This window comes from Tympanuchus pallidicinctus, unplaced genomic scaffold (assembly GCF_026119805.1).
Source record: "Tympanuchus pallidicinctus isolate F22 unplaced genomic scaffold, pur_lepc_1.0 scaffold17, whole genome shotgun sequence".
NCBI classification, from domain to species: domain Eukaryota; kingdom Metazoa; phylum Chordata; class Aves; order Galliformes; family Phasianidae; genus Tympanuchus; species Tympanuchus pallidicinctus.
The window spans coordinates 15,700,189-15,727,616 of NW_026294690.1; the positions used below are offsets into that span (position 1 = coordinate 15,700,189).

The 27,428-nt window shown below is 46.9% G+C and overlaps 1 protein-coding gene across 14 annotated transcripts in view; it reads right to left on the reverse strand.

The window, feature by feature from the left end:
- Positions 1-27,428, reverse strand: part of FOXP1 (forkhead box P1) — a 341,592-nt gene that overhangs the window by 83,970 nt on the left and 230,194 nt on the right. For all 14 annotated transcript variants that reach the window (XM_052678944.1, XM_052678948.1, XM_052678951.1 and 11 more), the window contains one exon: positions 20,166-20,297. In XM_052678944.1, coding sequence (XP_052534904.1) covers positions 20,166-20,297 — 132 coding nt within the window. The remainder of the gene's footprint in view (positions 1-20,165; positions 20,298-27,428) is intronic.

The window sequence follows — 27,428 nt, forward strand, 5'->3', positions numbered from 1 at the left end:
TGATAGACAATAGCCCCATTAGCTATGCTGCTAAAGAACCTCACAAGAAGCAAAGACAAAGGATGCAATTTACTGACAACTTGTGATCTGATGGTAAATGGGATGTGATACGGATTGCTTTCCACCCTAAAGTGTTTTCGTGTCAGATAACAAATTTATTAATGGGATTTTTTTCAGGTCACAAAAATGTGACCCCACCCTCTTATGAATATTTAATAAGGGACTAAGGGCATCTTTTGCAAGACCCTAAATCTGCCAGCAGCAGCCTACATGAATCAGAGAGCGACGGCCTCTTAAAGGGGCACACGCACTGCAGGTCAGCACATGGGGGCATGGGAGCAGCACATATTTGAGGGCAGTACACAGCTGCACAGCCAGCAAAATGCCACGCACATGTCCAACACACCGGGCAGCTAATAGCAATATAAATTGGCATTGCATGTCATGAGCATGTAATTATTATTGCCTGCACTGGAGAGAACCCCTCCTGTTCCTGGACTCCAAAGTGATCACCAGAAACTCTGACCCTGTTGAGGAACACACCGTGGAATGCATAGGCTTAAACCTCCCAGCAGTTTCTCCCTCAGACCACATCCCGCTGCCCAGTGCGGGTGCCAGCAGCATCCCTGCAGCAGCATTGCCCACCGCTCGCACGGTGATGGAGGAATGGGAGCTGTGCTAACATGCACTGCGAGGGCTGGCGGTGCTCCCTGGTCCCTGCAGGCTGAGGTCACGGCGTGCTCCACAGCTTTCGTTTGGGAAAAAGCTCTGTCTTGGGGCTTCTTTAACAAAAAAGAGGTGCTGCAAGGCTCACAACCCTGCCTGAAGCCTTTCTTTCCCTGCACGGGCAATACAAAGCATGACCTGGTGACACAAGCACAACACTGCCAGCTGGCCAGCCAGGCTGCGGCGTGACTCCAGCACCAGCAGCACTCCCAGCCTGGGTCCAGCCTCCAATGGCGATCGGAGCAGGCCTTGCTCCGTCCCGCAGGCCCCAGTTCCTGACACCCCTTCCATTTCACACCTGCCATTTCAAAGGCCTCAACTCCTTCGCCTCCTCACCTGCCAAACGGATGGTGATAGTGCTCATTTCAGGGTCTTCCCTAGACCAGCATTTGCCAAACATTTGGAAAATGAAAGATGCTGCCTAAGCACTGAGCGCTGCCCACAGAGCCTGCAAGCAGTATTTTTACAGCGTTTTATGCCCTTTCAGATAAAAGCTTCATACCTGCAAGCTCAGCCAACATCTGCTGAGAGCTAAAATCTTTGGTCTATTCCCTCAGTAACGGAGATGGTAGCACTTGCTAAGTAAGGTCACTACGAAATATAAAGCATTTTTAAGCCAGCAAATATTTTAAAAGATCAAGAAGAACCATAAACTCCCACTTTAATTCCATTCAGTTATGGAGAGTCATCACAGACAGAGACAATCAGATTTGACAAGGATGACCGAAGCAGCAGACATAAAACAGCAAATTAAAAATAGCAGGGAAGGAGCGTGGCAGACAAGGTGGCTATTTGGCTCTACGTGCCCGCAAGATCAGATAGGCACTGAGTGGCAGCATCAACACCTGGGGAAAAAAATCACTGGAGTACAGCACAGACACCAGGCTCCAAGGGCTGAGCCAGAGAAGTAGGTTACAAACATGAAAAGATGAACACAGCGGAAGAAATTGTTTTGTTCTGCTGCTGCTTTCCCTGCACACCTCACCCACAGACCTCTGCAGGCATCAGCCCACGTGGAAGCCGAGAACACGGGGTGGGGAAAAGTCAGACTGAGAGCAAGCTGCTGTTGGCAGTTACAAGGGAAAAGGGCATTTCAGATACTATTCCCACTCCTGGATCCCCAGGCCCATTTTTGTGGGGTTAAATCACATTTTCCTGTTTTGAGACTGTTGCATTTTCCCTTGCTGCTGTTTGAAAACCTATGAAAACAAATGGGGAAAACAACTGACTAAACAGGAAACAGTGAAACTTATTATCCACAAAGCACTGAGAAAAAGTACAAAGTAAACATTTTTGGTCATTTTTAATAATCTTAGCTAATACTCTCACGGTAAAATATTTCTTGTGGTAAAATATATTCAAGAACAGTGACTTTTAGGCTGATGGTGTCTCTACTAATACAGAACACCAAAGCAATTAACATTTCAGTAATGTTTGTGTCCCTGTTGCGCTTTTTCTTTTTGTACGAGAAACTGTCATTTTCCTTATTGCCCTGCAAATTCTGCATGAAAAAGGCTCTTTAAATCCCCTCATTGTTGTACAATGGCTTAAATTTCACTTCATGGCATGCTTTAAATTACCACTCACATCTTCATTTAATGCATCATTTTATAATGCCAGTGTTACCAGTTAATTTATATATACACAGCAGGATGTGTCAACATTCAGGTGAGTTATGAATATGATTGTGCAGGAGTTATGGAAGACATTTCAGCAAAATTATGGTTCCCTCTAAACATAAAAATATTAATAATGAATCAAACACCACAGGTAAACAACCAATTGCACGTAGCTGCACCTCTTTATGCTTTGAGATAAATAAATAAAAACGGCAACATTTTTGCTCTGCGTTCGCTTTTGATTGATCTTAATAAATTGCCATCTCCTTTCCTAATAAACTGTAATCTCTTGTTTCCGCCACAAAGTAAAATTTATTAGCACGCTCTCCTACCGCCAGGCCTGCATCACTCACAGCACAGTGTGCAAATTGTTCCAAGTATGCATGGGCATTATTCATAAATTATTCTTCTGCCCCAAAGTACACAATATATTGAAAGGCAATCACCGCTAACTGTTCTCTGTTACTTTCCTTAATTATGTGAGATAGCATTTATGTCACGTACAGCGGAGGAAATGCCACAGTTTCCATTAAAACTCCTCTTTTTGCCCTGGGTCGAAACACGGGGCTCACACACAGAGAACCACAGATTCCTTCTGATGAGAGGAAATACTGGAGGTGATATCTGGGAGGAGATGGCAACACCTCTGCCTGAAGAGATCAACCACTGTATACCAAAATAACCTATTGGGCATGACAACAGCTATGGCTCCAAGAGGAAAAGTAAGTGTTTTGTCATGATGTTAAAGTTGCCATGGTAAGAAAAGAAACAGAACGCAACATCAACAAAACAAATGTCAATCACACACATGTGCCTGCTAAGTATTAACTCCTGAACAACCAGGCATGCCAAGCAGATCCTGTGCCTGCTATGGGGCAGACACAAGGTGGCAAACACAGCAACAGGGCACTGCTTCTCCTGGCCGCTTCTCTCCCAGGGCCAGGGCCTGCGACGCTTCTTCATCTCACCTGGCAACCCTCACGAGAGAACATCTTTATCAAAAACAACCTTCTAGAAGTCTAAAACACAACAGCCTTCTAAAAGTCACCCTTCTAAAATACACCCTTCTAAAAACCCATGCCTGCTTGCACAGCAAGGCGTGTACACACACCTGCACCCACACCTCTATCACCGCGGATTTAAGTTAAAATAGATCTGATGCAATATGGGCCCCTTCATGTAAGAACGCCTGTCAGTCCATCGCACAGCTCACTCACACACCGCCCAGCAGTGCCAATCTACACACTGGGGCTTGGTGGTGGGCACAAGCAGCATTACCGTTGGGCACCTCGCTGTTTTTCACTCCCTCTGTTGGGAAAGGATGCTGGTGTATTTTCAATAAAACACCTCCTTAGCAGTAATGGCCACTGCTTTCCTTTCAGCGGTCCCTGAGGTTTCCTGATCCAGCGTATTTAGCTGGTTCATTGTTTGAGTTTACCTCCATCACCGAAATATAGTTATTTTATTTGTTTTCTAGAAGGGAGATAAGGGCTTTTGCTCATCTTTTCCTTACAAAGTGAACTTTGCAGAAGCAACACGATGACTTGAGTAACTTCCTGCAGAGGTGTTCAGCCAACAGCCCTCAGGGTCAGACAGGTGCTGGGATCTGGCAGCAGTGATGGGCTGTCCTCATGTTCCACCACCGTGCTTCCAAAACGCCAAGGCCCAGCAGTGCAGTGTGACTTCCATAGGAAGGAAAAAGCCCCTTGAGGTGACTCCTGGTTACCCTATGGGACTGGCAAATGACCCAGACCCTGCCTACAGTGCCCTACAATGCCATGAACCCTGCCCATACCCAAACAAATGGGGCCTGGTTTCAAGGGCATCGTCCTCCCCTGCCCTACCTTCTCTCCCCAGTGTGGAGAGGGCTGTTGTCTGCCATCTGTGACTCACGGCCACTTCCTGCTCAGATCTGCTGCTTCAATCCCTTTTCCCCTCATCACAAAAAGGATGAGGCTAAGGGGCAGCAGGTGACCAAAAAATCATCTCCAGGAGCAAAACCACGCGATTTACACTCGGTAAGGAGACAGCAATGCACTGTCACTGAATGCAGCCATGTCAGCAGTGCCTCGTAGCAGTGATTTGGCCACGAGAGGCTTGAAGGAATGCAGGACACCTGAGGCACCAAATCCTTCACTCCAATAGAACTGCAGGGTGATTAAGCAGAGAGAATGTAACTATCCAAACTGTAATTTGGCCAGCACAATGGATCTAACACCCTCATTCTTGGGAGGAAAAAGTACCGTATTTGAAGTTCAAACTCTAATTAACTATTTGAGAAAAATAAAACTGTTTTTAAAAGAAAATTCCTAACAATATAAAGAGAATTAGTGCCAAAGTTTTTGAAGAACCACATAAAACGGTATGAAAAACGTATGATATTGTAATAATAGGAATGACTGGATTTGCTCAAATGTTCCTTATACCTTATAATACAAGAATAAAGTACAGTGTAAATCCTTCTATCTACATAAGTTCCCCGTACAGAAAAATCTCTTCTTTAATAGGTTTACACCTTTAACATGTATTAGTTTGGGAAAGTCCTACGGTATAATTACACATCTTGGCTTGGCACATTAATAGCTGTTCCCTTCATTTGCCCATTTCTTTTGCTGGTCAATGTGCTGTTTTACAAGGCAGTTCTCTTCACAGCAGAGCTGAGCTGGCAGGAGGGCAGGCCCAGAGCTGTGTTGTGAGGTTGCTAACGTGCTCTCAGCTGTGTGCACACAGGATGCTCGCAGGGACGTGCCACGTGCACATACGTGTGCCAGCAAACCTCATCCCCATCCCCCCCACCTGGCATCCTCCTGCTCCCTGCCGCTCTGTCCCACCTTCCCCACCACTGTCCCGATGGAGCATCTGTGGCGAGATGCTCAGGTGCATTGGGAACAAAATCTCAGCTCCCAGCCTTGCTCCACCGCTTAGCAGGGGAAGAGCCGTTTCCATGCGGTAGAGTAGAAGAGATGCCTCCCATCATCTGCCATCCCGTCCCTGCAAGATCCCCTCAGGATTCACTTTGTACCTCTAAATACGGGGCTCAAAGGCGAGGCCGCGTTGGCTAAGGCTCCATCCAGCTTTTATAGGGTTTTCAGCAGTTTAAGAGGACTTTCTTGTGTTATAGCAGTGCCATTCATTTAATGGCTTTTCAGCACTGCCATTATAAACCAGAACTTTTCAGGTGTTTATTACTCAGCTTTAAAAATTGGCTCTATGCTGAAATTTGGCAAACAAAGTGTCAGCCTAGGAGAAAATTTTATTTTTTGCCAATTTTGTGCTCTAAAAAAAAAAAAAATGACCCCATTTTGGCCTCCATAAAAATGCAGCTTTTGCTGCCTCGGTGACACTGGTGAAGTAACAAGTCAATATTGTAATATTGCCAGCAGAGCTGCAGTGATTTAATGCCCAAAACTGCTCCGAAGGTGAAGAGTGCTATTGAGCTGCTAATTATTAACTATTATTACTGGTCCTGCCACACAACAAAGATGCAAAAAGAAAACGAAGGGAACATGGAACGTCACAGGAAGAGGAGGCAGAAAGGGAGTGAGGGTCCAATGCACAGCTGGGACTGTGGGCAGGGGGGTTGCAGCCCATCTAAGGAGAGAACGGACTGATGCGAAAAGATTACTCTTCATTTTCCAGAATGGCATTTCAGATGCAACAAAAATACAACTGACACGGTGTAGCTTGCTGCCCGCCAAGGCTAGCAACCATGTAGCATCAAAATCAGCTTTAAGGCCAGCTGAGCTCAGGTCAGCGGGGACCTTGTGTTGCTCAGCTGGAGTGAAGAGAGATCTCAGCACTGATTTCAACACGTGTACAGCAGAGCCCTGGAGGTGCTGAGGATGAGGAGCTTGCCCTGGCTTGAACTGCTGCACTGGAGCAGCACCCACAGCGTCCCCCAAACTGTGATCCACAGCATCTTCCAAGATCTGATCCACAGCATCTCCCCAAATCTGATCTCTACCATCCACAAAACCTCAAAATCTTCCTAGCCATCTCCACCCCACGCTCCCAACCCTCTCCACGTTTCGCTCTCCAGGCACAGAGAGCTCCCAGCAGACACGTAACACGGTGACTCTTCCATTTTGGGAGTGTCAGAGCAGCCCCGACAGGTCACTGCGGCCGCCTTCAGACACGGTAAAATGAGAAATCCATTTATCTTTCTGGAAACTTTCTGCTTGTCTAAGTGGCAGCTATTTAAATACAATTAACAAGCAAATGATTTTAAAATTACAATACAATTAATAAGGCAGCATCACAAACAATTTACATCTCATTAAAGCTCTGCAAGCGGCAGAATCAGCTCCCAAATGAGCTGCACGATGAGGGGAGACCTGCGCGACAGCCCCACCTCGAGATGGGTGCAGGGGGGCGTCTGGAGCAGCCAGGGCCCAGCGGCCCTGCAGGAGCTCCCCGGGTAAGGAAGGATGCCCCGAGCCAAAGCCTTGGTGGAAGTGGGTGTAAAACAAGGAAGGAAGGAAGGAAAAGGGTGGGTGTGCGTGTGCATGTGGGATGGGCACTTTGCAATATACATTTGCGAACAAAGAGTTGAAAGAAATTTCAAGCTATTTACTCAGCTCTCTATATAATTAAGAGTTTATAGATTACACCGCCACAAATCTTCCGAGATTGCTGTGGGATTGGACGCGCGTTAATTCCCAAGAGCCTCTCGCAGAACAATCGCACGCTGCAGGAAACCACTCGCACAAGTAACAGTTCTACATGCTTCCAGCTCACTTTCAGCCCCTGCGATTCGCTGCGGTGGGTGCACTGAGCCCAGAGGATGCAGGAGCACTGCAGCCTGGCGTGCACAGCTCGAGGCGAGCTGCTAACAACCCAATTCCAGCTGTCGGAAGGCTTGGAGGCTTTCAGGTCATCCCTGAAAAAGTGGCTTTTCAAAGCCTGCCTGAAATGTCGGCACCTTCTGCTGGGAACTTCAGCTCCAACCATGAGCTCGAGCCCAGTGCCCGCTCTGAAGCGCTTTATGAACTGAAGAAGCACAAACAATACTCCCTTCTAAAGTTCACCGCAAGTTTTGATGCAGCCTTTGGCTTTCTGTGCCCAGTGCCCGACAGCCCCCGGAGCTGTGTGTGACAGTTGTTTAACGCTGCGCAGCACACTTATATACAACGCTGGCGGGAGAGAGCGAGAAAATAGTTTACAATTGAATCTGCAGAGGAAATTTGGGTAAGTTCAATGTAATTATCCATTTGGACGCGGGCCAAGGGCTGCGACAACTCAGAGCCACGAGGGAAGCTGCACACTGACCCGTTCTGCCCATTCTTTGCAAAGCAGCACGGCCCGAGCGCCCGACCCAGAGGCCGCACTGGGTGCCTGCAGCAAGGAGCATCCCTGGGATACCCTGCTTGTCAAAACCAGATCCTATCAAAACGTAAAGCGTTCCAGTTTAAACAAAGATAAAATAGTTATGGCAGCTTTAGCAAGCAGGTTTCAGGCGCTCCCTGGGCACACATGGAGGTTGTTTTTTTTTTTGCAGGACCTCTGTCCATGTTGGCCAACACTCCATCTCTATAAGGAGCTGAAGACAAGTGTCAAAGCAAAACAGCCATCACTTTCTATGAATTACTGAACATGTGTAATTCATTTATCTGTAATATTGTGCTAAACTCAGCTCCAATTAAACAAATGAAAACACCTGCTTAGCACACATAGATCTTTCCATACCTCAGGGGAAGACACATCAGTGTGCTCTGTAGTACAATCTGGCTCATAAGCCTACACAAACAATGCAGAACTGGGATTTCTTTTCATTTTTGTCTTTAAATGCACACAGGCGAGGAGATAAAAAAAAATACTGTGAGGTTTTGAGAGAGGAGTGATTTTTTTTTTTGCATTTCTATCTTCAACACACAGAGCTCTGCGCTGTTTAACTGCTGGTGGGGGCAGGGTGAGGGCTGAGGACCCAAGGGCATGCATCTCCCCCAGGCACTGCTGGCATACAATGACTTCACAATGCACAGAAGTTGAATTTCCTCGAGTTTTCAAGTTTGGTGGCAAAGTGCAGAAGCATAAAAATGGATCTCCTACAGGTTTGAGGCAACAGTGACCAGAACCGAAAACAAGCCCACGCAATTCCTGTGCCATCCCATCCAAGGCATATGGTTGTGCACTGTATTTTTTCCTTTTTTTTTGCAGCAAAATCACAGTTACAAACTGAAAGTGCTTCTGGTTTTTGTTTTGTTTTCCTTTCCCTCTTTTTTTTTTTTTTTTTTAAGACAGGGTGGTCCCCTTCACTCACTGCAGAATTAGCAACACAACAACAAAACAATTTTGCAGCTGTCACTGCAGCTCTGATGTGTCCACTGTGGGGCTCTCCCAGAAGAAATTGCTCTGTTTTTCTTCTCGGTAGACACAGCTGAGTGGAGGACTCAAAATGAACACTTTTTCCAAGCAACAAGCCCAAGTAAAAAATAACAACGATGGAAGCCATAAACATACCTTCCCTTGCTCTGTCAGCTGCACACGATGGGATTTAGAACGACCTTAGCTGTGCTCTGCGTTGTATTCATGCCCCGGCTCAACGAGAATCCCTCTGTATTTGGGGGCTACTTCCCAAACCCCACAACTGGGCTCTGGCCAAGGTCAGTCTTTGGGCCTTTCCTACCATCCCAAAGTCATTGCCATCCCTTAATTAGAGTGGGAGCAGCACCGTCACCCTTGGCAGTGCCGTAACCACACCGATCCACTGCTGACGGCAGGAGGAACCCGCCCTGGTAGCATTCGATTTGGGCAGCACCCACACCTCCTCTAACAGAGCACAGAAACGTGAAATTAAAATAAACTGCTTAAAACCCACAGGTATGGAGAGAGATGCAGGAGACGGAGTGCAACGGGACAATCCTTTAACCCGATGCACAAAGTACTCATTGTTCCACGTTGAGACAAGCAACACAGCAATAAATATTGAGCAAAGGAAGTTAACCTGTATCCACAGCCTTTGAATAAACACAGAAGTTAAAACTAAAATCAATGCAAGGCCCTCGGCTCTTGCCAACCGGTGCTTTACGTGCACTTGCTTGGCCGTGTTTTTACTTTTGGGGATTTTCTCTGCCTTCTTTCTTGATATTCATACTTTCCTTTGTAAACTCCTTATCGCACAACAGAAGGACAAACAGAAGGAGCTGCCAGCACACAATTACACGACACAACTGCTCTGCATTCAGCCAACCTGGGCGCGGATAACCAGGCAGGCACAGGCCCAGCACAGCCACACGGCACCAGGGCAGGGGCAGTGCTCCATCCCTGCAGCCACGCAGGCTTTCACAGCACTAATTCCAACTCCACTTTTCAATCACACTATATTCATTTAAGCGTTATTATACTCCGTGGAACCAAGTGTGAGCATCATGCAAAAAGTATTCTGGTCCACAGTGGTGAATACAGCTGTGTAGGCAGAGGGATATTTGTTTTCCGAGTAATTTGTGCACATTCACAAAATTACAGCTGTCTGCAGTTCTCCTGAAATATCTGCCCTGCTGTTTACAAGCCATAAAATATAATTTGTCTTTTGTAGGCTTCCAATTGGTAAATTTGGAAATACATATATACATACATACATTTATATATATGTATACATAAAAGAGCATTTGTTTTTTTACACTCAGGCTGGCTGCTCCCCATTACACACTGCACAGACAGCCTGGAGAACACCAGCAGCAGTCCTGCGATGGCAGCAGACACACTGCACGCTGCAGGCTGTCAGCCCCTCAGCCCACAGCAGCCCGGTCCCCAAAGAACACCACTCCAAACTGGGTGTGGAACAACTTCAGAGCCAGGCTGCTCTGAAGCCCCAACAGCACTGGGATGTGGCTGGGAGGGCCACCAGGCTGCAGCACAGCCAGTGCCACTGGTGACGACCCACAAGGCAGTCCTGGTGCATCCAGTCCTGCTATCAAACCCAGTGGGATCCAAAGATGAATGTGCACTGTGGCTGGAAACCAACAGGCTGGGCTGGTGTTATCTGAGCCATGAGGACTCCGCCAAAACACTTCTACTGATTCCTTTTTTGTTTCCAGTGAAAGATTAGAAATGTCACACGAGGTGTTTCTGATTTTTGCCTCTTGCCTCATGACTGTGCAGATCAACCTTCCCCCCAGAACAACTGACTGCCTCAGTTCCCAAAATACACACCCAAAACATCAGCTCTCCTTTCCTTGCGCCATAACAGGTGGCCCACTGGTGTGCCCTCCCCAGTACCAACCGTGAACAACATTTCAGCCCCAAATTCCAATGACCAACAAGTCCACAGAGTAAAACATCCTGCCAAGAAGTCCCCGTGGGGCTGATGGCTACAGCTGCACAGAGCAGTGCAGATGACACTGGCACCAGTGGGTGACTTCGGTGTGAACCAAGCCGCAGGAAGCCAAGCCCAGCTCGGTGGGATCCTCCACTCCAGCACACACCCTGGTGGCTGTCACTTACACAGCTCTTTATCCCAGTGCTGCAACATGTCTGAGATATCCAGTTGGCTGCACGGCTATGCTGCAAAGCTGACACCCAGATGTGCCACCCAGGTTACCGAGTTAAAGCACAGCAGGGTTTTGAGTTCATACTGCTCTAAAAAATACACGCTGTAAGTGACAGAGCCTCCAGACCCCTGTGCCACCTGATGTCCTCCTGGCGTCCTGCCTCCTCGCCATCCCATTTCCAAACTTTCTCGGCGAGACGCACTAAACTCAGGATGTAGATTTTCCAATTAGTCTCTGTTTAAACATCTGTTGGTAGACTGCATTTAACATTAGTTATTTGAGCAAAGCACAATTTGATTAGGCTGTCTGAAACGGAGCCAAAGTCTGCAAAATAATAGCTCAATTAAATTTTGTTTTGCTTTCATTTGTCTTATACTTCCCTGAGTGTGATACAGTTGCATATAATCAAGTAAACTAATTCCTTTCAAAATGAGAGATTTCGGTGCCTTTTCCATCTTCCCTCAAAGTTTATTTAATAATCTATTCCATCTTCTCTATGCTTCATCGAACTTCATCTTGACATAAAGTACATTTCTTTCTTGTGCCTTCAGTCTACTTTAATTTTCTAGGCTTTGAGTGCACTGAGATTATGCGCCATTACCGTTACACCTTAAATAGATCAGTAATTTATAAAGGGCACATTACATTTACTGGGAATATAAAAACATTTCAGCAACACAACAGTTTTTCCTTTGCACACACCACAAAATGTTTTGTCAACCTGATTACACAGCTGTAAAACTGTCAAGCTCCAAAGCCACATCCAAGCACATTCCCAATTGTTTTGCCGGTTTTCTTTCTACGTTTCTACTCACTCTGTTATGTTGCACTTGTTGCCCCGAAACTTCAGTATGAGCTCTAGAGATTTAAACACATGAGGTAAACAGCTGCTCTGCTCTGCTCACACAGGCTACATCAAATGCCTTCTCTCTTTCTCCCTCGCTTTTTTCTCAAAGTTGAATTGCTATAACTCAAGTATTTCTGGCCAAGCTGACGGTTTCAGGGCAGAATTTGCTCTGTGATCATCCCTGCAGATCTCTGCAGCGTGTGCACGAGGAGCCCAGACAGCCTCACCACGCTGGGAAGGGAAACCTCAGTGCAAGGATTAGGAAAATCACAGCAGCCTCAGCTGGCACGTAGCTGTGCGTGTGACGTAAGCTTCAGCATTGAGCACCGAGATGTGAACTTCTACACTTGTGTTACAATAGAAAAAAGCACTCGTTCTTTGAGAGAGGAGATTCTGTTAACTTAGCAGAGTTCTGACGCATGTAACTTTGTTCTGTGTTTGCTCAACCTGTTTGTGAACGCAAAGGTAGGAGCTGAGCTGACTGCTGGGCCCTGCCGTGCTCAGCACCGCCACCGTGCCGGGAGGCAGCTCCGGTCCGTGGAGATTCACAGTGGGATTTGTCCTATTTAGAATGTAGAGAGCGACTAAATATGACAACCATCTGATGTATGAAAATTATTCACAACCGAAAACAGACAGTCTGGAAATAGCTGGGATGACTTCATTTAGACAGAATTACCCAAATCTGTTTCTAATATACACAGTACACATAATAAATTTTTACAATATGACAAGGAAAACAAACTTAATAAAAGTTCCTGATCTTTTGTTACACAAGCAAGCTACGGCCACGATATGTTTATCATATTTTGCCCATGATCTCACAGCTCGGTAACCGGAGCGAAGCAGCATCCCCAGGTTCGGATCACCGCCCCACGGCCGTGCCTGCAGCTCACGGCGGGGCGCTTCTGGCTCCCGGCTCCTCTCAGGCACCGAGCGATGCTGGGAGCTGTGCCTTTCTGCTACGAGACTTCGCTTTTTTCCAATTACGCCAGGACTCATCCCGGTAAGAGATTTTTAGCCTGTTTCCTTCACTCCTGGTTATTTGACAAGTGCTTGAAAACCCTGTTATAAACAATATCTGCGGGAAAACAGATGATGCCTTACGATCACAGAAGGTAGTTTTTTCGAGAAGCAAACTTTTCGAGCAGTTCCCAGATGCACCGCGTCAATCTCGCCGCTCTCCCATCTCAGCTGGTTCCCCGCCAGGCACGCTGCCAGCCCGGGCTGCCCCTCGCCGCCCCTCTGCCCGCGGTACCCGTGCCCACGGCTGGCACGCTGCGCTCCGGCAGCTCCTCTAACCGCTGGACAGGCTCCAGCACCACGCACTAATAAGTTTCATATTGGAGCACTCAGAGCATGTGTGTGTGTGTGTGTGTGTGTGTGTGTGTGAGTGCCAGAGCCGTGCCACGGGTTGTAGGAAGGGAGGGAAAAAAAGAAAACAACAGTAGTTCAGAAATGCTGCCTGCTCAAATTGACAGCACAGTGACCTCTGCACTTCATCAGAAATTCCTGCAGACTTAGAAAATCAAGGAGGTTGCTTTTATCACACACAGTGAGACTCATATGGAAAAATGGAAACACTACATCACTTGACCTCAGGTTGCCCCCATTTCAACCGCAGATGAATATTGTGTATAAAAATTGTAAATCAATTTGATACCTATTAAAAGAGATTCTCTTTTTCTGTGTTAAAGGTAATACCTTTTAATCTCTAGATTTGTTTTGCAAAGTAAGCTAAATGAGGAAGGACTCCATTTCTATAACTGAGTTTTGTTACTCTTAGCCTATTTAGCATCTCTGCATGGTGTTCACATAATTTCCTACACTTTGCTTGCATCAGGAAATAATGAGCAAGCATCACTTACCCAACACTGAGTCACAAATATTTGCCTACATTAACAGAGCATTAAAAGCCATTTTAAACAGCTTAAGGAAATCGCGTTAGCCTTTCAACTGTGATTCACTACCATGAGAAATTGAGGAAGTTTTCCACTTTTAAAGGCAAAAATCGTCTGCACAACCTCCTAGCAACAGCAGTGGGCCCACAAGCAGGCTCTCCTCTCACAGACCCCAACACAAGAGTTCCTCCACTTAATGACATTACTTCTGAAATTTTCCTACACAGAGCGTTGGGCACTTGGAAATTCCAATCTTTTCACATCCTTGAACTCTCATCAACATTTTTTTTTCCAGACTGTGTCAATAAAATTGATTACTTGCAGTTCTGAATTCTGTTCTGCACATGGAAATAAAACAATTTGTTTTAAAGTATTTTCTGAAGAAAGCAGAACTTGGAGATCAGACCTACGAGATCAAAAAAGCACACCGAGGGAAAGAAAATAAAAGGACAAACCAACCAACAGAGCCCTCCTCACAGAAAGCCAAACAAAAGCAGAACGTCTCCAGCACACAGCAGGGAAGCAGCAGCGCGATGCCGGCAGGGCGGTGTGGCCAAACTGCTGATGCCCACCGCCGGCCTCAGCTCCTGGCATACACATCTCCTGGTAGGCCCCGAACGATCTCTTCAGATCATTAATGTGTTCATTAATTTGTTATCAATTCTAACCCGCTGTACTTACGCCTCTCCGTGCCGAAGCTCAAAAGTGCCCTGACAGCTCTGCTGCAATCACGCACCTGAGGACCCCTGACTAAACAGTTGTTGAGAAGCCTCATACCTACAGCCAATCTGTTGCTTTTACAAGTTTAATCTAGGTATTAAGGAGCTGATTGTGGAACCATGTCGATATAACATCTTCAACCCAGCTGTACATCATATAAACCGCGATAGGAGGGGGGCAGGCTCCCATGATTCCTAGCAATAGTGCCTACCTTTAACTCTCCCATCTGTAATACTACAAAATACTGCTCTCATTTTTTTCCCAAGCACAAGTGGACTACCAGCAAGGGTCCAACAGTGTTATTCCTAATTACCTTTTTTTCACTCTTGATCCTGTGGCGCTCATAATTAGTTACCTGGGGCTGCAATCCAATTTGAAGTGATGACAAGAAAGTGATCCATGAAAAAGTAATAAGTTAAATCCAATTTCAGCCTTCCTCTAATTAAATGCACATGGAACTAATGACTCAAACCCTACCATTTCAGTGATAATGGTAATTAGCGAGGTGGGAGTCACTCTCTTTTTTCAACACCGTAGGTGTAAACCACAAGGTAAAATGGCAGGAGCACTCTTAATTACATGTGTCATTTTGTTAGCAATTTACACGTTTCTGACCAGTCAGGAACGTTTCATTTGTTTTCCCCTCGCACGACGCGGACAGCACAGGCCATGCTCTGGCACAGCGAGCCCTGCAACCCGGCAACCCGGCCAGAAATCCCATCCTTAAAGGTATTCTGCAAATGTTTTGTGTGAAAGCAGAAAGCCTGCTATAAAATCACACTGGGGCTGGTCCAGCAGGAGGTGGGGTTGCAGATGCAGGATCCCGGCTTCTGCTCCCCAGCACCCCGGTGCCTCCCAGCATCCGCAGGGCCCCAAAGCATCCCAGCCTCCATCCACGGGAGAGGCCATGTTGGCTCCATATCCCGCTGCCAGCTCTCACGTGCTGTGTTCTTACAGCCAAGACTTGGGCAACCAGCTATTTGCAGGGCAATCACGGACTTCTTTCAAGAAAAACAAGCACATTTGTCACCTTTCTGCTCGGGCTGGAAAGCTGGAAAGGCCAAGTACTAGAAGCTAAAAAAATGGAAAAGGACAGCAAAAATAGGTCCTGGGTTTCACTGAAAAAAGCCCTCAGCATCAACATTTTTGAGCTGATCTTGTGATTTCAAGGACCTGACTCAGATTTTGTTACGTTTGTGGAGCTGGTGATATTAGCACTTCTCAGGCGTATTCCAAGAATTGACTAACACCTATAATTGGGCTGAGGAAGAAAAATAAAGAGCTGACGGTCCTTCAGCAGAAACCAGTAATGCTCAACTTTGTTTTATTGCCAAAGCAAAAATAAAAAATAAATAATAAAAAAAAAAAGATTCAAATGAAATGTTCTCGGGTGATCTATTTAAGCACTGCAGAAGTGAAATCTCGACCCTGCTACAAGTTGGTGGCAGAATTTCCATTGGTTTGACCAAGGCCAAATTCAGATAAACTCACATGTTTCAGAGTGAATCAGAGAGACACTCACAAATCCAGTGAATATGCTTGCAAATGTATTTCCCCTTCCAAAATATCTGCTGAGGCATAATTTCTCTGCCAGCTACTAAATTTACCACTATGTAAAAAGGTACAGGACATGTAAAAGCTGAAGCTACAGAACCATTCCTTCTGTGCTCCATGTGAAACAGAGAGCACCTTTCCATCCACCCTGCAGTGCTCAGTATGTCATCAAGTGAACAATTTCTGTCTTCATAAAGAACAGTACGAATTGCCCCGAACAGCAAGCTGCACAGATTACCTTGCTCCTGCTCTTGCCATTTTCCCTCTCTCTCATCTATTGCTCAAGATACCAAAAAGAAACATGAAGATAACACAGCATGCAAATTACATTCTACAAAAGCCCGGCCAAGAGCCTGCTTTAAAAAGCACCGGAATGCAAAGGCGAAGACAGCCCTGCCCCTCTGCCTCCCCCAGTCTCACCCTGAAGATCTAAAACAAATTCTTTCCTTGGCCATGACTTAAAGACTGACTTTCTGTTTTGTCAACTGAAAACAGGAGTTTCCATCTTAGTAATTTCATTGTTTCTTCTCTCCAAACACACATAGGTTAACTCGCATACAACCAGTCTCATTTGGTAAAGAAGTCAAGTGAGGAGTTTAAATTGCAAGACACTGACTTGGACATCCTAAATCTGTTTTTAGTCCAGTATCCAGCTTTCAGTTCAGTGCAACACACAACATTTACGTCTTTAAAAAAAATTGTATTTTTAGTATTGCCAAAACACACATGCACTTTTACTTTCTCGGGAGAAAATGTGTCTCTTGATTTGTTTCCAACCTGTGTGCTCCTGCCAACAACTAAAATGCCTGAAGAACCAAAATGAATAATCGTTAAGAACATCACAGCAATTAAAGCTGCAGGTTTTCATCAATATATCTATTAATACAAAGACATATTTATCTTGGCCAGGAAAAAGGTGCAAATTCTCAAAATCCTAAGTGTACCTGGCCCACTCAATTATTTGTTTCTCAGTTTCAAGGAGATCTAACATTATGGCAAATATATTATCAACCGTGCATTAGCCTTTTTTCACTTCCAGTAATTTTTGTGGGTTTGATATTGCTTATACTCTCTTCCCAACTGCTGTTACTAAATCCATTCCTTAACTTTCAATTTTCTTTTTTTTGAGTGTCATCAGGCTGCGAAACCGGAGGTCACTGCCAAATCTAGAGCACAGCAGTGTGAGATAGGCTCAAAATGTGAGTCATCGTGTATTTGGAGATTTATTTTTTTTTCAGCTATCAGCAGAGCACATCTCCACTCCCGTGTCCAAGTCCTTATAACAGAATATCTCAGCATTTGCTAAAAGCAGGTCTCTGGGCACCATTATCGAGGTCAACAGATCCCCAGGACGATGGCTGAGCCCACTGCCGTGTGCGTGCCATTCAAGGCACCCTGACCCAGCAATGCCCCGCGATGCCGGCGCGCATTTAAGCTCTGTGGCTATTTGATCGGCCACTGAAGAGGGGACACAGGAAATTATCCACGAGACAATAACAGATAAGCCACCCCGCACTCACCAGATTAATTCCGCACATCTGTTTGTGCCAGTCAGGTTTACATGACAAAACATGCATACTGGCATTGAATTGCTGGGCCCGCGATGGCTGGGGCTCTCCCCAAGCCAGGTTCTAGCACTGCGGCCCCAAAGGACCACGGAGCATCTTACTGGGAGACCCAGCCTCAAGCAGCCCCAATGTATTAACGAAGCACAAAGATGGTTTGCTTCATTATTCCAGAAAACTTTCCCCAAAACGGGCACGTTTCCGCCACCCTTGTTATTTATTCTGCACACTGTCAGAGCAGGGACTGCCTTGTCAGCACGGTAAGAGGCACATGCTATGTGCTGGGGCTGTGGGTGGCTGTGTGTGCAATGTTACTCCACCTAACACCCTAAGCCAAGGGCCGTGGTTTCCTCACAGCCACACACTGGTGTTACGGATGTGCTGGAGGTCTGTTCTATTCCAGAGGACTTCCAGTACATTTAAGACTGCAAAAGCTCCAGGAGTAAAGAGGAAAAAAAAAAAGACTGGGCAGTCGTTTGAATCAGTGAGTGACAGGCTGGGCCAGCTCTCTGTATACATTAATAAATTAGAATTTTAATTGTGTCTCTGACTGCAGGAGCTGCTCCAGTACTTTAATACGTACCAACAATTGGCTGTGTTATGGAATCCGCGATGTGGCCTTCACTGTTGACCTCTGCAACACAATTCCCAGTCTGACTACGGAAACTGTTTGGTTTGATCCTTTCAACTTATTTGAATCCTGACAAATAAGCTCACAGCTGAAAGGTCAACACAGTCATATTTCATCCTCTGGAGCTATTCTTAAGACATCTGCACAACAAAGCACTTCTTTTAGTACCTGACACTGGACCTAGCCAGCGCAATCTCTCATTAAAAATGTCCCCAGTGGAAGAGTCTATTAAAAGGCATATGGATCAGCTATGGATTTACCAAATAAAATATTTTTGAAAGCATTAATGTAACGGTTTGGATTATGGCCCTCTACACTGCCAATAAAACGTATATTTGCCCAATGACAAAATGCTTCATAGTTTCCAAAAGAATAATAGCTCAGCTATAAAGTGTGAGGTGTTGTCCAGCAGCCTGAGCACAGGAGTGGGAGCCAGGAACTCATGAATCTTAATCCTACCCCTAAAACCAATTCCCTCTGCGATCCTAAGCGAGTCACTTTACCTGCTTCCCTCAGTTTCCCCATCCAGAAGTGGGATAATGCTACTTACTTACCAGACTTCCCTTCTGGGGATGTTTTGGAGATCAGTATTTGCAGACTGCTTTGAAGATGAAATCACTACACCAAAGCTAGAAGTTGTCCTTGCTGGACCAAGGGCTGCAGTTAATAGATAATCCTTGCTCAGGCAAAACCTCCCTTAAGTCACGATGAGCTTTATTCAGGTAAGGACTACAGGACCGGGTCCTCTAGCTTGAATGTCAAGGCCTTTCGTGACTTTAGCTCTACCTTCCATCTTCTACTACATATTTAAAGACACTAGGATCTGTATTTTTGGAGGAAAATAATCTGAAGCACATATACAAGGCAAAAGAAGCCGCAATGCTGTCAGGGAACTCATGGTGATAGTATATCAAACTAAAAAAAAAATTAGAAGGAGCAAAACAGACATGAGTTTGACAATGTGCTATGACAACAACTGAAAAAAACATTCGGAAAGAATTTGGGGCTACAGAGGCTGAAGCATCAGATATAGAACAGCAAGATAAGATAAATGTCCCAGCTACAGGGTTTTGTATGACTACAACTGAGCTGCTGTATTCAGTAACTTATTATCAAAAGCACAGTGACACAGTGCATTTGCAAAGAGAGCAATAATAAAAGCAATAACCAGCTGCAAGCCAGAGAAGTGGTCAAGGGTCTAGAAGTGCCGGTTTACGAAACATAAAGAACTAGATACATATAATTTGCCAAAACTGGCAAGTACATGTTAGTATCTCAGATGTTTGAGGAGTGTGAACACGAGGCAAGGCAAGGGACTGACTCAGTATTTATACAAGCAGTATTACTTGGAGCAAGAGGACGGAATTGAAGTGGAAAGTTCCTGAGTGCGTGCTTTGTTATGGAAAACCATCCGAAGGAAAATAATAGCGGTCCCACCACCACTTGGGATTTCTAACACGAGAATAGCAAAAAAAGGAAAATATGATACATGACCTAATAGGTCTTTTTTGTCTTTAACTCCTATGATTTATCCCACAAGACTAGCAGAACGCAGTCCAAAGCCGCGTATGTGTGCATACATCTTCTGTTTGGGAGCACTGTATTGGTTTTAGCTTTCTGAATTCATAACAGCGCAAAGCCTGATAATATTCAGATTTTGCTCATGAAGATGTCCATAAATCAGCAGAAAATAAAAGGGAAAAAACCACACTGATGATATGATATCCTAACATTTTCCCAATATCCTCGACACAGCGAATCAACGGTTTGAGTGAACACAGACTACAAACTGAAAAGCAATCAAACAGAACTGTTAACGCAAATCTCCTATGAGAACTGACACTGTAACAAAAGCTATTCCATTTTGTAATAATCCCTCCCCTACTAGACACTAGGAGAAGTACACACTGCAGATCTGTAAAGACATCATGGGTGGGATTTTCAAGAGCATCTAGCTGCTCCCTCATACATGAGCCACAGCTGCTGTCACTTCCCCTAGAGGAAACTGGTTCAAAACCAAGTGCTCCTGGAAGTCCCATGCCAGCACTCACAGTGAAAGCATCCACTCAGCTTCCATTTGCAGGAGGCCCATGAAGCACGAAGGCCGCCTTACCTGCAGGGCCGGCTGTTTGTCATTCCTCTTCGGAGACTTTAATCCGCTAACTTGCTGCTGCTGCTGCTGTTGTTGCTGCTGTTGCTGCTGCTGCTGCTGTTGTAGTAGAAGTTGCCGTGCTACCTGGAGAGCCTGTGAGGAAAGAGTTTTGAAAACTGAGTTTGCAGCAGAGAGGAGGTGGGCAGTTACCGGCACAGCATTTGGTCAAGACACCCTTTGGGTCACTGAGCACCACAACAGTCCCAAAGCACATCCACCCAGAAAACACTGCAGCACTGAAAACATCTCAGCACCCACACGCAACAAGTGACATCCACCCAATGCATCTCCCATTTTGACCACGGAGAAGAACAGCAGCACCTCAAGTTCAGCTTCTGTGTGGGTATCAGGAGTAACCCCAGAAGTCCCAGCAGTGACACCACTGGGTTACTGACACCCTGCTCCTGGAGCAGCTCACAGCCCTGTGTGCTGCCTAGCAGCCCTGTGTGGCAATGGCTTTCACGCTCGTCTTCTGCAGGATTCCGGGCAGGTTTACACAAGGGCAGTCACGTATCACCACCTGCTCTCCTGAGCAGCACAGAAAGGCAGAGAAATTTCCAGAAAGCTATGGCAGGAGACCTGTGGGAGAGCAGCAAAGGGACGCTGCAGTGTTATGGGATGGAGGGATGAGGACACAGTACCCAAAAGTACCAGCAGTGCATCACTCAGTGGTAGATCTCTGCACAGTTCGTCACAAAGGAAGAGAAAAGCAGTGCCAAGCACAGGAGCCAGCTGCTCTGTGAGGCCCAAGTTCCTCATCAGGTGGGGAAAAAATAGCAAGAGGAGGTGAAACCCAATGGAAAGCAGGAAAAGGAGCAAGTACATCCTCCTCTGGACCGGTGCAAAGGACCAAAAGATGAGGCTGACCCCTGCATGGTGGGCTGTGGCCCAGTCAAGACTCAGCTTGGCAGCCCTTGGCTCCTGCAGGCTCCACCAGCCGGACGCGGGCTTCCTTGGTCTCCTTGGAGACGTTCAGTACATGCGTAGGTGGAAAAGTGGGAAGGCTGAAGACTTCATTAATGTAAAACAAGAAAAATAGTCCCTGTGCAAGATGCCTACATGGAAGGAGGGAAAAAGCCTTCCCCACTCCTACTGTGTACGCTCTCCGAGTGATTTAATTAATACCTATTTAATTAAGGAGTCAGATATGCTTCGTGCATCTCCGAGCTGCCAAGTGCTCCATGGCCATGTGGAGCACAGCGTGGCCCTGAGGATGAGGCGCACACTGCAGGGCCTGCAGGCCTGGAGCCGCCATCCTGCAGCACAGCCCGGCTTCTGGCAGGACGTGGCACCCGGAGCTGCGCTGCCAGAGCACTGACAGTGGCAGGGAGCTGGGGAAAAGACCTCTCCACACTCAGCTACACCGCCTGTCCCAACGTAACGACAAGTCTCCGCTGGATCAGAAAGCCTCTTCCCAACAGAGCCTGGCTTGCAGAAGCTGAAATGGGACTCGGCGTTTCCAGGTGGGCAGCTGATGCTTCGTGCACCCGCAGCACCTCAAACATGGTGCAATAAAAGGCACAAGGAAGCCTTTATGCTGAAAGCACTAAGTGCTGTTAAAAAACGCTATTTCCATTGAATTAGCTTATTTGGCTGTTAAGGCAGCTTCAAGGGTGGGCAGGAAAAAAATGCTACAAAATGTAAAGGGATGGGCAACAAATACTCACCTACTTAACAGGGGTGTTGTATGGCTTATTTAATTAATGAATACTTGTAAAGCACTCTGAGTTGCTCAGACAAGAAGCTCTATACAGCACAAACGCAACATGTTATTATATATTATTAAGACTGGCTCTGCAGAAGAATAATTCCAGGTAAATGTGCAATCAAATGATCATTTTACTTCCCAGTAATTGGATTCAACAGGCCAAAAAAACCACGGAAGCCTTTCTTTAATCATACACCAAACAATCAGAACATCCGTAACCTTTCAAGCTACAGCCTTTTTGAATAAAACATCATCAACTTATAGATATTATTCCAAAAAGAACCAGCCACCATATGTGTTGTCTCTTTGAAATACAGTTGCTATAGCAGACCCTGCATGCATTTCATGTGATATGATCATATTCTATCCGTTCTGGCAGCTGAGAGGTTGCACAACTAAAATTGGCTGCCAGAAATGTTTGAAGATTCCCAGAAACGAGTAGCCGTGCAAGAAATGCCTACTTTCTGCTGGAGCTGGCCAGGCCAGCGTGGATCTCTGCCTGCTGGTGGGGAACTGGGGGAGCACTCAATGCTCTGCCCCACTCCTGTCACGCCCGTACAGCCACGCACCACGCAGGGACAGATGAGGCAGCTGTGAGGAGCGGTGTGGATGGACAGGAGCAGCAAAGGGAGGACGACAGAGGTGTGGGTGAGTGCACAGCTTGGCAGATTGTGGCTTGAAACAGCATTTCCCTCAGCCTTCCTCTCAAGATGCTGCTCATAAATGCTGTTCATAAATAAGCAGCAGTAATAAAAGCTAAGTTAGTGATGAGCTTAGGTTTAAGATGTGGAAGGCTGTTTGCAGCTCAGATCTCATTCTCACCAAACATCTGCGTCAAACTACTGTTCTACAGTGGGATCCCAACTCACTTATCCTTTCTGGATTCTCACTTATCCTTTCTGGATGCTCACTTCTTCTCATCTTGCAACAAGTACACCTACCCCATCCCTTTGAATCCTCATCCACACCCCTTGCACACAATGGGAGGTGTGAAGGACAGCTAGCTCCATTCAAAAAACTGCTTGGCCACACGGCACACCAGTGATGATGCAGAGGGAAATCAATTTGATAATAAAGTCGGTCCCATAACTCTCATCAGCACACAGATTCACGAGCAGGCCTGTACATTAATAAAGCTTCCTGTGGGAGTAGATGTTGCGTTTGATTTGCATGTGAATTCAATGCTAGTGAAAAGTGCCAGACTGTCAGACATGGAGACCGAAGTCTCTTATCTTTCCAAAAGCTTCTGTAGCAGTTTCCCCACATTTCCTTAATCATCTGCCTTGTCCTCAACTTACTGAACAGGCAGTAGAGAGTAAAGCTGGACTCGGTTCAACTCCTGCTGCTGCCAAGTCCCGAAACAAGGGTGCCAGGACTATTTACCGCTAGCCAGCAGCTCTACTAATGTGGTCCTCTCCTCGCGAGCGGGTGCTCTGACATCTCCAAGCTCTTCTCATGCATTCCTCCTGACTGCCATAGCTACCGCCTAAATCTACACGACATGCGTGCACTTCCACAAGTGAACAAGAGCTGGGGCTGCAGTAAATCAGCCCCAACTGGTGCAACAGTGTGCTCGCTAGCAGCCAGCAGGTAGGGACATCAAGAGCACATGATGCCACCCAAGCTCCTGGAGCAAATACACCCAAGCAGGAATCCCAGTCTCCAACAGTTACCACATTGCTTTGGCAACCATCTTCCCCTCCGCACAGCAAACAGAAAATCTCTGCACTTACCGAAGGAAGGGAAAGAAAAGCATCCCCTAACAAGCGCATCTCCTAAGTGCCACAATTCTTGTCTAACTGTGAGACGCAAACAATTTGGGGTAGCTATCAACACAGATCTCAAAAGATGACTGTAGTAAAAGGCTCGCTACCAACCGAGTCATCTTGATTCCGCTCTGTGCTGCGCCTAAACGCAAGATACAGCAAAAGTCCTGAGCTGATTTCTTATCCACTGGAAATCACCAAGAGATAAGGAGATTTTCTTGCGTAAAACAGAACAGTAAGAAGGCAGTTGAAATGTTGCATTTTAGAGACGTTACACAAACTTAGAATGGTATCTGGGATCAAACGCTGGCGGCCACCTAACCCAGGTAAAATGTTAGCGCCAAGCTCCCTGTGAGGTGAATCCAGACTCACTGAACGATGCCACAGATCCGAGTCACAGCACTACTGAGGCAGAAAGCCCCTCTGGACCCTCTCTCGCTGTGCTAAGGGCAGTGGCAGTCCTTTCCTGTTTGCCAGCTAGTGAAGCATTGGGGAAAAAACAAAGTGCACGCCTGAGATGACCAAGACAATTTTATTGCAAGACAGACAGAATGCGACTTGTTTGCCCAGCTGTTGTTTGCCCAGAACATCCGGCACTGTTATCACTGAAGTTAACTGGTGTAATCTGACATTTTCATGCAAGCAATTCAATCTATCTGTTTCACCACCCTCTTAAGGGAAATTTTGCTCTAGGAGTAAGAATGCAGCGCTGCCTCTGCCTTCAACTGACCAGAACATCCTGACTGGGGATGGGAGCTGGGACAGGGAAATACAATGGAAAAAGGGAGTAGAACTTTAGAAAATGTCATATACTTGCTGCATTAGTACATAAGGAAAACAGTAACAAGATCCAGTCCTATGGAGCCTGTTTGCTAACTTGTTCCACCACTGGAGCCAGTACAACAAGGCAGTGACTTCCAAACTGTTTTTCCATCAGCCTATTGAGGAAGAAGACCTCAAGCTCCTCCCTTTCCATCTGCTGGAGCTGATAATAACATCAATCAGCTCTTAATGAATTAAGAAGACCTACAGCTATGAGGGAGCAACTCCAGTGGGAGGAGAAGCTTGTTCCTGCACCTGTGCATGGGAAGGCTGCTGTGGCAAAGGCAGGGAAGCGGAGGACATGAGGAGATGAGTACACATTGGTGCAAGGCAAGCAGGAGATGAGCACCCAGCAGAAGCTGTGTCTGCCATACCCCGCTGCATCCCAGGGTGCTCGACAGCCTCTGCAATGAGGAACCATGCACAAAGAAGTTGCAGGGAGAGCATAAAAAGAAATCCCATGTGTTTTTTCAGATTCCTAAGGATTTTGGGCCTTTCCAGGTGGACAAAGCTGCCCATCAGGAGAGCAACTTGAGAAAGGAGGAAGGAAGCGTTCCCAGAAATGAGAGCCGGTCCCACGGCCATCTGAAGTGTCTAAGCAGTAAATCTGCGATGTTGCTCGCCAGCCAACATCATCGTTATTTCAGTTATGGTCATTAAAACACAAAACACAACACAACAAGAGGAGATGAGACAGAAGATATTCGAAGGCCAAAAACTACCCTTGGAAAAAATGTGCTGGCAGCTCACTGCAGAGTGCAGAAGCGAGGTGCTCCGCACTGCCCCCCCAGAACTGCCCTCCTGGCCGCACCGTCACGCAGCTGGGATCACTGGAGCAGCCCGTCTCCGCATCCCCAGCCACGCTGCATTCCCACCATTGGTTTTTCCCAATTTTCCCAGCGGCTTGAGGCACACAGGAAGCCAGCATGGCAGCTAACAGCCTCCCAGCGTCAGCACAGCTGAAACCGAAGGGCTCCTCGCTGCCACTGAGCAAGACGAGTACCTTTGTTTCTCCAGAGCGGGACGAGGGGCAATTTAGGCTCAGCCAGCACTCTCTCTTCCTTCTCAGCTCCCATCTGTCCTCACACCCCACTCGCTCTGCAGCTGCTCTGAGTGGAGCAGCAAGACGCAGCTCGCAAGCTCTGACGCCCGGATGCAGCGAGGCTCGGAGCTGCCTCGTGTCTCTCCCACTCCTGCCTCCTCTGCTCCCCTCCGCGACACCTCCTCTCTGGGAGCAGCAGATGTAGGGGAGCGCTGGGAGGAGGCGGGCGCGCAGAGGGAACTCGCACGTTGGAGGGGAGCCCTGCTGCAGTTCTGCTCCGACAGCCTGAGCCCAGCAATGTGTGGAAACGGCGAGGAGCGGAGCAGTAGGCAAAAGGGAAAAAAAAAAAAAAAAAAAAATAGTGCAAAGCGACAGCAGTGGGTAGTGCTGTTCCTCTGGGAGGAACAGAACAGGGGGAGGTGAGAAGAACCAACTAGAGAGGATAGGAAAGGAACCAGAACGAAGAGGAGGAATGAAATGTAGAAGATGCAAAAGAGAGAAGCAGATGTTCTTGCAGCACTTATTCCCTCTGACATTCGTACCCAGCCCCTTCATCTTCCTCCAGAACTGGGAAGCGAACCGCTATGTACTGCCTCCCTGTGCCCCCATCCTGGCCCTCGGTACCACACACCACAACAAGCAGAGGCCGAGAGCCCCAGCAGCACTCCCCAGCACCGTGGTGGGGAAGAGCTGAAGATCCAACCCCCACTCTGCCCTGCAAGGTGCCACAGAGGGATGCCGGGGGCTCCACTCAGCCACAGCTCTGCAAGTCTGGGTCCCAGCAAGGGGCCACCAGCCAGCTCCTCAGCCAGCAGAGCTGCAGCAGCAAGCCTGCACTCGAACACAGCAAACTGCCGGCCCCGAAGGCTCTGCTCAGACACTACACTTAGCCAAGTGACTAATGGGTGATTCCCATGCTGGAAAAAGAGAAGGGACCTGGAGGACCACGTGTACAAACCCCGACTCACATCCTGTCCCTGAAGTGACGGGGGTCAGCCTCAGAGCAAGGGAGCTGGCAGCATGCCTCGTGCTGAAGCATCTCCTAGAATAGTTCAGTCATAAGGAAAGAAGATGAGGATTTTTTCTTTCAGCAGACCTAGCTTCTTTCCTCTGGAATTGACCCTGGCTATTGGCTGTGGAGATCCCCTCCAGAAGGCGGCACTGGAAATGCTTTTTTTTGAAACCTCTCCACTGCCTGTGCCCATCCCCATCCCCAAGGGTAATAAGGTTATTCCAACAGAAGACAAGCAGATTGGGTGCTCCCATCCCTGTCCCCATCCCCAAAGCTGGCAGGGCTCCGCTTAGTGGCAGGGACCTGCTTCACACAGGAGGAAAGAATGGATTCATCTCCAAATGTGCTTTTAACTTGGTACCTTATCCACGGATTCCAGCAACCTGGGGGGAAAGGTGGTCGAGGTATTTTCTTCAAATACCAGGGGACACGAGTGGGAGAGAAGGGAGCAGACTGCAACACAGAGCAGAAGGAGAGGTCAAATTCTGCAGGCACCAAAAAAGTATGAGCTCCCAACCAGCCACAGCAGTGACAAAGGCTACAAAAATCCCATTCTCAAGGCACAAACGAAACCCTCAGGCAGTTGCACTGTAAAAACACCTTCTGTCTCCTCTTCTAAAGAGTCACAGTCAAGACTCATCAAAGCCATTTTAAAAGCATCTGGCAAAAAGTTCCCAAACATTAAAAATGGCTCTCTTTATTTTGGCATGTCAAGATTCACAGCATGTAGCGGTCTGTACCAGCAAGAAAGGAGGGATGGGCCAACACATCCTGGTAAAATGAGAAAGGATACAAATCTTGGCTCCCAGCACAAACTGAACCAGAACTGAACTATGTCTGAGCGATGAAAAAAATCTTATGGGATTTCCAGCTC